Below are 12,770 nucleotides of genomic sequence, written 5' to 3' on the forward strand. Positions count from 1 at the left end.
GGGTTCAAAATTACAAGGCTGTGGAGTTGTACGTTTGTAGTCGTAAACCTAAAAACTGTTCAACGACTGTTATAAAATAAAATAAACAATGAAAAAGGACGGGATAGTCTGGTTGGTAGGGCGATGGACTCGTGTTCGTGAGAACGGGAGTTTGATTTCAGCCTGCCGAAGAATCCCCTTGTATTAAATAGTAACTGGTGCTAGTTAAATCTATCGGGGTCGCTAAGTCCTCCAAGTTCCCATAACGAATCAAATCCTCTGGGGGTACTGAACCAGGAGTTTTCTTGTCTTCCAGATTGGGTATAAAATTACGAGACTACAGAGTTGAGCATTGGTAGTCGTAAGCTCAAAAGTGCTGCTCAACGATGGTTATAAAATAAAAAGAAACAATGCAACAATTTTACAGATTCAATCAAATTTTAATACACTTGAAACAACAAATATAATATGTACAATACAGTTTTTAGGAAGCATTTCTAACTTTACAATACCGTAGTTCTCCATTTTCTTTTGTACAAAGAGTCTTCGACTATTATACAGCGAATCCATCTTTCATTTACAATTACTTTTCACACTGATAATGACTAATTTACCAGTTACCAATAATCCATAGAATACAAGCATTTTGTAAACAATCTTTATTCATAAATAAATAATTCTAACCAATAAAACAAAATATGAAAATCGAAATTATGATTTGTATTCATTGTATTTTCCAAAAATATTGCACACATAGTTTTTATAATTGCAACCAACGCAGACATGAGTAAGTAATGTGATTTATTTTATTTATTTCCTTGATGCGCAACACATTATACTGGCTCATAAATTTAAATTAAAATATTCATTCTCTGAAACTAATTAATCAACAAATTTCTTAAGTAATCAAATTAAGTTTAAAAGGCCAAAACTTTTTGCAGCCATTTTAAATTAAAAAGAGATTCTAATAAATAGATTAAATTGCAGCAATAAAATCCAATTTTTGTGAGAAAAATAAATGATCCTGATTTTTCAGGAAAATAATAAGTTCGATAGAAGATATTTTCCGAAATTAAGTATAGTAGAAGTTTAGTGTTTTATATTTATTTCACGAAGGGAAATAGGGAATGTATTTTTACTTAGTACTTCTGGATTTAACATTTCTTTGTCTAAAAGTTTTTTAAACCATCATTTTCAAAAATAAAAGTAAGTAAAACTGACAATATAATAGTTAAATGAAAGTAAAACTGACGTAACCATATATGAATCATAAGGAAGTAATCTGTTTATTTTAAATGTTTTTTTTTTAACGTTCGATTTTATTAACTCAAATGAACATTACTTAATGAACTTAATGAACAATTCATAAACAATAGTTTATGACTAGATTTGTTTCAGCACTAATATTCGAAACTAAAAAAAAAGAAGAAAAAAAATCTCAAGTACTTTATTAACAAAATTGAGACGATTTTATCCTGTATATTAAAAAAATATATCAGAAGCATCAAAACATGTCTACTGCTCTTTTTAGACAGCTATAATTTAGTGTATATATTTTTTTAAATATTGTATAACTTTAGCTTATACTTGAACTATTTTTATGTCATTATTATACACTTTTTTAAGTCCTTAAAACTAATTACGTTATTATTTAAGAATTTTTCGTCAAAAATATTGCCTGCTGATAAAGTGTTAATATTACTTCATATATTTTTATAGTTTTTCTGACAAATTTGAGCTAATATTTCAAGAATTTAATTTAAAGAAAAAATAAAAATGAAGTGAATCCAGACATGTTTTCCTTTAATTTTCTATTTTTTCTTCTATTTTTTCGACAAGTCGATTACAAGTGAACAGCATTATTAAGTTTAGGATGAGATTTTGGGACAATAAGATCCGTCTCAAAAATGTTTAACGAAAAAGAAATTTTTTTTTTATTTATTTACCCGAGCTTGAAAGAATAATAAAGAAAAAGATATGAATAATAGAAAAAATTAAAATTCAAGGAAATGGAAGATTACATATTCTGGAAAAGAAAAGCATATGCAAGTAACACATTGTCAGTCAATAAAATGAAAAGACGGTAACTCATTAAATAGTTAGACTGTAAAATTAATAAAAACAAAATCTGATCTACTAAATGAACACTTGTCATAGATTTTTTTTCCAAATTTCATGCTAACAAAAAATATCTTTATGGACCTAACATTAAATTATAATCAGAGTAATTTATTTATTTTATATTCGTTTAATGTTCGGTTGTTATGTATTCATAACTATGGCTAACAATGTGTTAAATGATACATATACTAATAATGTAATCTATGAAATTTTTGATTTTTTTGCAAATTCATTTTGATTATTGCGAAAGCGTTTGAGAATTATACGATCAAAAGAAAAACAATATATATATAAAATAAAATTTGTATACAATACTGAATATAAAATTATATTCTCAATGCAGCATAGATTCTATCTATAAACTTATCTCTGACAAATATATTCCTTTTCTCGAAATTTCTCTGAGAAGCATAGAATGTACTTCAATATTTTCATCCATTATTTTCTGAGTACCATAAAAGCACGTTTTTCAATTTATTCTCAAAGTTTGGCTTGTACTCGCCAACTTATCGGCGACACATTCGCCAATGTCTTTCAGGTACACCTAAAAGTCTTCGCCAGCAGAGGGCGCCACACTAGTGTCCGTCACTTATTAGGGAACTAGGGCTGCCATATCCACTGGAAGCATCATCCACAGGGGGTGATAAAGGTGTCAAACTGTCCGTCTGCCTCTGTATCTGGTCAAGACTGTTATAGGAAGAGTAGGGCAGTGAAGCGAAGAGGACACGCTCTTCGTAATCGTATTCACAAAGCACCTTATTGTCAAACAGGTAAAAACGATCTCCAACGCAGAACCTGGAATGAAAATTTATTTAATGATTTTTACTAAGAATAATTAAAACAACACCTTTTTTTTTAATTTTTTTCCCAACATTCTCATCTACATCTCATTTGCCAGCTTAAGGGATCAGCTTAAGGGACTGATTCTATTTAGTCCGTATTAAAATGGTAAAGTTTGAGGTCATTTTTTCTCAAAAACAATTGATACGCGTTTTACATTATTTTTACATTATTTAAATACTCTATACTTCGAGAATGCTTTAATTTTGGAGTAATTAAATCTTTAAAAAAATGTAAACTTTGTCATTACAACCTACAATTAAAGAGCAAATTATTGATGTATTGATTTGCAAATTATAGACCTGCAATTATTAATTTATTCTAATAATGATACTTTTAATTTCAAATTTTCGAGAGAAAAAAACATGTCGAAATATGTACCATACAGAAAGAGATAAATAAAAAAAAATTAAGACCAGTGTGTAAATCTAAAATAAAAGTTACCTTTTTATTCAAAATATATAAATAAAAATTAGGCAATGTCTCACAAAACACATTTAGAGTTTTGAAAAAGAAATGTTACCTTAATGTCTGAAAATCCCCCTAGTGAGTAAGAGCAACTGTCAAATTCGAATAAATTTGATATTAAAGTTAACGTAATTATATGTAAAATATGAAAAAAATCAGGCATGGTTAATTTGTCCCAAACCAATTATTAAAACTTCCAATACTCCTCTTGATCTAATTGCACGGTTTACATATAGACCTTTAAACTGTAAGCTTTTATTAGTGAAATAAGGTACTGACAAAAAGTTTTATTTTTGTTCAGTTTAGTCACTTTTAATCCCTTTTATCACTTATAATACAGTTAAGGTATGATGTACAGAGAGCAAAAAAAGAAGGAAAAAAAACGGACCACATAAAATTTGATCTAATGATCAGATCTTCATGTTCTTGGACTCAACCTTAATAGTTCCTGATAAATCAAGTTCTAAAGATACGATTTTTTTTAACATTCAATTTCTCAGTAACTAAACGACCGATTTCATTCAAATTTGGTATTTTACTATGTAAAATTACTTTCTTTAAAATGGTGTGAAAAATTGTATACCTTACAATTCAAAGCATTTTTGACTAATATTAAATTAAAAATAAATAATGATAAATATGTACCAAAAGTTATATTTTGCATGGAATTATCCTTGGATAAACGACGAATTTATAATTGTGTGCATTTTTTTTAAATTAGCTTAAAGCGTTCTTCAGATAGGGTAAAATACGCAAAAAGTAATTTAACATTAAGGGGTTCAAACTTTGGACTACTTTCTTGATCAAACTATTGGAACCCTATTTCCCGGATTGCGGCTAATTATTATTATCCTAATTAGTATTAGAAATCCAAATTTGTCGAAAAATGGTATGTTTATTCAGAGAAAGTACATTTTTGAAATTTCTTAATCTGTCTATATATTTATCTATTCGTAACTTAAAATATCATCTGCACTAATTAAAAAGCATATTTGAGGTCATCCTCTCGAGTCATTAGGATTGAATCCTAGAGCGTGAAAATCTGATCATTAGGTCGAAAGTTATTCCGGGTGGTCAGTTTTTTTTTTAATTTTAAGCAATGTACATTAAATGTGGCAATGATACATAGGCAATGACATAGATAAAAGGTAAAAAGATTTGCGGCCCATTTCTGTAAAGTTCATTAAGCGTTTGCGCTTCTGCATCGCTGCAAAAAGAAAATCAATTAAATTTATTTGTTCATAAAAATTTGATAAATTTTGTTCATTTATTTATCTTTAATAAAGATATATTAAAAAAGTGTCTATCCAGCTCTTTTACCACACCCTGTAATAGCAAAGTAAAGATGCACAACGTTTTTGTGTCTGATTTCGCAACCTAAAATATCGTCTGCACTATTTAATTAGCATGTTTGAGGTCACTCCCTTGAACCTTTAAGATTGAGTTCTAGAGCGTGAAGATCCGATCATTAGATCAAAAGTTATTCAGAGCGGTCGGTTTTGTTTTATTTTGTGCACTGCGTACATTCTCACCTGTGGTTGCATTGTTGGCAGGCAAAGCACTCCAGGTGATAAACATTCCCTTTTGCTCTCATCACCATTTCAAAAGCAGGAATGGTTTTGTTGCAAGCTGAACACAGTCCCGTCGTACCAAACAATCTGAAATAAATAAATAAATTTTTGTTAAAAACGTTGCTTATGCTTCTTAAATATGCCTTCACTAAAAGTTGTTGCCAGTTTTCAGTTATATTTTGAATATTAAGATTTAATGCCTTGAAATCAATTGAGAAATAGTTTGAAAAATAATTCTTCCCAAATATTTTTTATTAATTTATTTGAAATTTTTTGAATAGTTAATTATTTTAAAAATGACTTGAAAAGTACAAATAAATAATCAGAACCTAAAATGATGTAAGATTTCAAGAAAATGTTTTCTTATATAGTTGTCCCTAAGAACTCTTAGCTACTCTTTTTCGATATACAAATACAGACAGTTTAAATTTTTTGTTAATGATCTAATATATACTACAGAACTAATTTTAACACATGACGACAAAAAGCATAAAGTGCAGTATTTCTACATGTTCATACTTGCAAATATAATGCCTAACTTAATTAACTGAAAACTTAAATGTTTACAAAATATGACACTCTTGGTTATCATTTTTTAATCGTTTGTTTATAAAACATTATTAAATTTTCTGGTTTTGAATGTTGCATATTTTTCTCTTTGAAACACACGAGTAAGAACAAAACATTAGTGAGTAATAATTGCTTCCACGAAATAAGGAATAGTTTGGTTGACCCAAAAATATTATTGGTTATTTACAAAACGAAATAATGATTGATGTGAGGCATTCCTGATAAAACAAAATACAAATTCTAATCTATTTCTTTTAAAACAGCTGATATAAAGGAAATTTAAACGTTGAAACAACTCAGTACGTATGTAATTTTTATTGGAAAAAAAGCAGCAATGAGTAGCAGTTACTTCCATCACTGTGAAATGAGGAATAGTTAAGAACTGTTAACCAGTTCCTAACTATGAATAATAAGATTGCAAATGATCAAAGGAAAAAAATTCATTTTGTTTATTAGATTAAGTTAATTTGATTTTTAACACTATTTTTATTAAGGTGGGAAGTAAAGTTACCCAATTGGAGCTATTAAAAAGTAGGAAACTTAATTATGTCTGTTTCTTTATAAATTAAATTTTGAAATAATACACAACTCATATATCACTAAAAGGGAATAACCATCATGAAAGCGTGGAAAATGTGGTGAAAACCAGACGTAACAAGTAGTGCTCACATCTTGTATTCTCTTTTTTATATGGCTCAGTAAAACATAGACGACAGTGCCATTTTAAATATTCCCCCAAAATGGCATAGGGTCAGCAACTTTTTTTTCAAATGTACTTCATCAGAACTGAAGTTATCAAAATATAGCAGTACAAATTAAATTATAATAGTTTACCAAGAACCTAACGAATTATAAAATAGTTTACCAAGAACTAGTAAAAATTGGAGAAATTGGTGGTTATAGGGGAAGATTTCCCTATCGTTATCTGTGGCAGAATAATCGCCAAGTCTTGTCGACTTCAGGGCAGTGGCCAACGCGAAACTAAAACTAAAACATCACAGAAAGGGTCCTTATCGAAAGATATAACTCGTAGCTGAACCCCGCAAACATCTACATGTATTTTTTTTTTAAATTCTGAACTAAACTCAGTGGCCCGACAGCTCATAGAGGGCCAAGGCCTACGGTGCCCATCTCAGTTTTCTTAACCTTGGGCTCTGGAGTGCTGGAGTAGATGTTCCGGTTAGGTGGTCAGCCGAAAGCGAAATCTTGAATGTTTAGTTCCAAACATGCTTGGAGCTCATTTATCTACCCACTGAAGGGATGAAAGGCAGAGTCAACCTTGCCCGGCCCGAGGTCGAATCCAGGACCTGTGGCACGGGAGCGCGAAGCGCTACCTCTCAGCAACCGAGCGTCTTTAAATTACAAGTTTAAAATCTGTTTGGCGATTGTAGTTGGCGCAACAGATCACGATACGGAAATATCTTGGGTTATAGTGTGGTAAACACGGAAAATGGTTATAGCATATGAGATCTCATATATTACCTGAGATAATCTCTTTTGCAGAGTATGAGATTGGCTTTAGTGAAAAGAGTGGATCCCACTTCACCCAGTCTGCAGTCGCAGCAGGCACACTTAAGACAGTCCTCGTGCCAAAATTGGTCGAGGGCCTTCAGAAGATACCTCTCTCGAATAGGTTTCTGGCATGCTGCACAGTCCACCAGATTTTCCCTCGGCGCAACACTCGTGCCAACCACTCCGGGCAAAGCTCGTTTCCTCTGGGACACTTCACTTTTTATGTCCATCATCTAAACAAAAAAAGAAACACGCATTTTAGAATGCTGTTAAAGGGCAAGAATTGCAATTTAAGTATTGATTTAAGTATCATGTTGATATCAAAAACCAAACCCTTCCTCCTTTCCACGGCGCCACAAGACATGGCATGATGACCTCTCACCCCATTTGGTGATAGCGATATAGACCCACTTTAGCGTAAAGTACTCGTTTTGACATAGCTTCCTCAAATAGTTGGGATAGATAGATTGTTTAACTCAAAGTGTCACCCTCTAAAAAAATAATATCTAAAGATGTCCTTGTCCATGTAATCCCCCCGATTTCAATAAACATCCCTCTCCTGGAGGCATCCATCGGAATTTGCAAAAAACGTCACTCTCAATTATTCTGTTCTACGTCAAAATGTCACTTTCGTTTTAAAAAGAGCCAGCTTTTACTATGGGAATCGAGTGTGTAATTTCATTCGTTAGAAAGCTTTTCCTTTTTTAATATTAGTTTTCCCCATTTGGGGAAAACATTACTTTTTATCCCTTTTGATGGGAAATGACTGATTTGTTAAGAAAAATCAGAAATAATTTCAGAATCGTGATATCGATTAATTTACGCACTGCTTTTAAGATGAAATTGATAATGGATAATCATAATAATATACAAGTCACGAATGTTCTTTTTATTTATTTGTTTTTACAACACCTCCTAGAAAAGAAGGAAGAATTCATTTTTTCATGTAATGCGGTTTTTATACCATATCCATCTAAATATTATATTTTAATTAATATTTAAACCTGGTTAAGTATAAAGTTTTTTAATGATAATGCATCCTTTTACTATTAATTTTAATTAATGACTTTAATATAGAAAGGATTTGATTTTACGTATGCTTTGTCCATAATTCAGTTCACTTATAATATTTACCATTAGAAAAAAATCATAACTTTAGTACAGTATTATTTGAGTTATTATGATTAATGTTATGATAATTATTGCTAATAATTATGACGTAATGTTTGTTTGGAGTGTAAGAATTTTAAGTATTGAGGTTGTTTATCGAAGGCTCCGTCGTAATATGTATAGCTTTTATGAATAATATGCTATTTTTACAACTGCTGTGAGTTTGCAACTGTTACTCATGACAGTTCGGTCAAGTTTAGCCTATTTTAAGCCAGTCTAAGCTTATTTTGAAAATGGCGCAAAACCTCAATATGGAGAAAAGCCAGTTTTATGAAAATGAAAAGCATTTCTGGTTCAATTTTTTAATATTTAAAAACTTATTTTAACTGCTAAACTGCATTACTACTATTACTGAACTGCATTACCTGGGCTTATAAAAATTTGCAAAAACTGAGAATAAGGTAGTAATTTTGATAATTTTCATCTAGGTGAAAAAATGTCGCTAAATCAGCAATTTTTAAAAAAAGTTTAAAAACTTTTATAATACTTAAGTTATTTGTCTGTTCTTAAGGCCAGATAATTCTTCACTGCAAAATTACGTGTATAGTTTAAAATCATTGCAATTCTTCAAGTGTAAGGCACTTAAACTATGACTTTTTTTTTTTGGCAACAGACTTCGAAACGCTGCGTTAATGTGCATGATCAAAATTATTGAGATTAAAAGCTTGGTTCAAAAGTCTGTATACATTATCAAATCATCTAATGTTTCAATTATAAAAATGCCTTCTCTTAAGAAAAGTTATATTGAAAAAATAACATAATGATAGATTTTCTAACGCGCGAATTCTGAGTTGAAAGCAAGTTTTTCCCTCACTTGAAGTAAGTATTACTTAAACTTTTTTTCTGAGGCTATTTTATTACTCCTTCATCACGGCATGAAAAATTATTTTTGATATCTTAAAAGACACACGCAAACATGGAGAAAAAAGCACTTTTTATTTCATTAAAAATTATTGGGAAAATATTTTCGCAAATATATTTAATCTGCCAAAGGGGATATTAACGACCGAATTCCGAATTTTTTACCTCGAAACTGAAGTCAACATTAAAAATAAATAAATATCTATTTTATTATCTCAATTTATATAAAAACCCACCGAAGTGAAAAATTTATGTAATAAATAAATGTATTAAAATACCTGTATTGCAAGAAAACGCAAAGGAAATTTTGATTACTGTTTGAAATAAATGTTAAAGGCTAAAATAACGGAAAAGCGTTCATAGATACTGTTTTCTTTTTATTATTATTGTTATTGAATTTTTTACATTTAATTATTAATTTTTATTTTATTATTTGTTCTTTTCTAAGTAAAGTTACAACATTAAAGGCAAAATTGTGCATACAAAAACGTGATCCAATATCGAAAAAAATTATAATATTAAATAACAAAAAAAGTCTGAAAGAGATTCTTAAGAAAAATCTAAATCATCAATTTGAAGCATTTCTTAAGCTATTGCAACTAGATAATTAAAAAAAATATTAATAAACTCTTGCCCAAAATACAACATTACTTTATATATATATATATATGTCCAAAAAATGTTATGGGTAAATGTCCAAAATATTTGTTATATCCGATTTGATATTAATATATTTGTTGCATACTGGGCAGCGTCACTGGACCTTAAAAATCATTGATGTAGGACATACCGGGCAAGTGTATACCAGGGAAGTGGCACTTACCTGGAGCTAGTATATATTTTGGACATTTACCAAAGCTATGTAAAATCAACAATCACACACACACACACATATATATATATATATATCTTTATATATAAGAAGAGAATGGAATGATAACACATAGCCAATCACAGAAGACTTCTGGTTAGTAACGCACAAAACAACCAATCAAAATTGACAGCGCACGTGTGTGAAAAGGTAATAATTTTTAATAATGCTGTCAAAAAATATAAAATACAAACTGACCTCAAGTAAAACTCAGAGGACTTCGAATCAAATAATTATGAAAACTCTACCATTACGTTTTTAAAAAGGAAGATTTATTAACTTAACAACAAAATTATAACATCGCCATTCCAAAAACAAAAAAAAAAACAACAACAAAAAATCTCACACTTGTTACGTAAAGCTATAAAAAGACCGAACGATTATTTATGCATACGATTATGTATGATTATTATGAACTAAACTTTATGCAAACGATTGTTTATGACGTCATTAGATAAAAGTGTCATTAATGCAATATTATCCAGTGTTTATTAATAATTTTGAGTGGCAATGTAAAAAGATAGTTGTTCTAAAGTTTTATAATAAAATGTTTGTTTTGATAGAACGCAGTTATTTATTTTAGAATTCCAATATATTTTAATAGCTCTGATAAATCGGGTTTTATTGTTTATTGATTTAAATGTTTATTGATCATTGATAACATAATTATTTCATTTCATATTTGTTTTTCTATTACTATTCAATATGACAAAAAAAAATTAAATTGCTTAGTTTAATTTGTCGAATTTCAGTTACATATGTTTTTATTATATAATTTGCTTTTTGTCTGATTGAAACTAAAATATTTTGTCAGTTGACTGTATTGAAGTTAATTGGGCAATTACTTGCAATGGTATTTGCTTTCTGAAATATGACTCAGCATCAACTTATTAATATTACATGTTTAAATTTGTTTGCTATATTTTAAAGTTATTTTTTTCATTAGGTTTTAATTTTTTCAGTTTAAAATTTAAATTACTGGGGGAGGGGGATGGAGCACCCTATAGGGAGCTTCCGGCATCCTATAAGATCATCAATGATCTGAGTTAGGCTCTGCCACGCGCGCTTCGGATACGGAGATTAATCTCCGGCTAATGCCCTATAGTAATGTGCTAAATAATATTGCTTCCTCGCTTTATATAAGTTTATAATATTGTTTGTATTAAAATTGCTTTATATAAGTTTATAATGCCGATTATAAGCACCTCTGACATATTACAATCCTATCATATTCTCTCTATGTGATGTTGTTGGTGCAGAAAAACTGCTAGCTAATCTCCAGGAAAGCAATTTTAATTTTGTTCGCGAAGTGAACGAAAATGTAATTGCGTAAGCAGTTAACGGGGGTTGGCGAGCGGTAGCGAGCAGGGGTCGGAGCCCTCTAGTATATATATATATATATATATATGCTCTTTAAGCTATCGCAACGGTAGTCATAATTTTCAAATGAATTAATTTTTTTTACCCAAAAAGCAATATTAATCTATATTCTTAGTGATATTTAATTCTATCTGTAGCCCGAAAGAGCGCAATCTCAATTCCACCAAAGTGCCCTGAAAAGCGATGGAAATATGAGACGGAAGAAAAGAGTACATTTAGGTAAATTGCTTAATTTCGTTGATTGACTAAACCAATTTACCACTTTGGGACATAAAATTATGATGAATGGTGGCGCTAAATTAATAACTGCCTTTTGAGAAGAATGAAGGGGCGGAGAAATATATCGGTTCATCCGATATATACTCAGCCTTCTCCCACTAATTGCAAAGGCGATCTTTTTTAATCTTGAGTAATTATTATGAGACGGGAAATGCCCTAAAAGCGGGAAAGCTTTTTCGGGAAAAGATAGATATGAATTTTCATGGGATGATTCGCGATATCTGGATCTGTTATTTCTAGATCTCATTTTCAGATAGCAAAGTCTGTGTTTTTCATTAATTGCGTCTTTCGTGTATTTTAAAATTTTTAAGTTCAGTTAACCTATTCGTGAATGATTAATTCCTGAACGTGGAGATGAAAATATTCTAATTGAATTAATTGGAATTTTTTTTTCTCTCTAGATAGTAGCAGAAATGGGAGAGGATCCTGGCTAATTTCAATTACAATTATACTTGGTGTAGTATTTGTATGAGTTTGCATTATTGTATAATTATTGGTATAGTTTGCATTAGTTTGTAATCTAATGAGTAAGTAGAAAAAGTAAAAATTTCGAGATTCTTCTGTGAGAGAGTTGGTCAAACAATATTGGTTTTGTTTTTACTTTTCTCGTGCAAAAACATCACTTAAAATTAAAATGACGAACGAAAAAGATTTCAACTTTCTAACTTTGATCGATGATAACTGTCGTTAAACAACCGACCTAATTTTGTGTTGACAACTACTAATGTTCATCTCAGTAGTATTCCGTTTTGAGCCCTCCGTTTTGAACCCAATCCAGAAGACAAGGGAACTCCATGATCAAGTATTGGAAGAAATTTTACCTTCGTGAAGGACTTTTTGATACAACTGACCCGCATTTGCGTAACATGGAGAGGAAAACCGCGAAAATCTCCCACGGTTTGCCTGTTGACAGGGAGCTCTAACCTATGATTCGTCTTCCACGGATGATATTTTACGTCAGCACTGTGGTCGGAGCGAGCCGGGTGCAGAATTCGTATTGACTAGCAATCGCTGGGATTTGAACCCGATGTACCTCGTTGGGATGCTAACGTTCTATCCTCTTAGCCATGAATTATATAATTGTAACAAATCAGATCCCCACCCCTACTCACTGTGCTCGCTAACCGCAGGAACTTCTTTAGCAATTC

At 30.6% G+C, this 12,770-nt stretch overlaps 1 protein-coding gene across 4 annotated transcripts in view; it reads right to left on the reverse strand.

The window, feature by feature from the left end:
* Positions 1–398: 398 nt before the first annotated feature.
* LOC107451740 (LIM domain only protein 3) overlaps positions 399–12,770 on the reverse strand; it is a 97,263-nt gene continuing 84,891 nt past the window's right edge. For all 4 annotated transcript variants that reach the window (XM_016067934.3, XM_071179016.1, XM_016067935.3 and 1 more), the window contains exons 3-5: positions 7,032–7,294; positions 4,941–5,066; positions 399–2,895 (exon numbers count right to left, since the gene is read on the reverse strand). In XM_016067934.3, coding sequence (XP_015923420.1) covers positions 2,676–2,895; positions 4,941–5,066; positions 7,032–7,294 — 609 coding nt within the window. In that variant the 3' untranslated portion in view covers positions 399–2,675. The remainder of the gene's footprint in view (positions 2,896–4,940; positions 5,067–7,031; positions 7,295–12,770) is intronic.

Source organism: Parasteatoda tepidariorum, chromosome 3, assembly GCF_043381705.1.
Source record: "Parasteatoda tepidariorum isolate YZ-2023 chromosome 3, CAS_Ptep_4.0, whole genome shotgun sequence".
NCBI classification, from domain to species: Eukaryota; Metazoa; Arthropoda; class Arachnida; order Araneae; family Theridiidae; genus Parasteatoda; species Parasteatoda tepidariorum.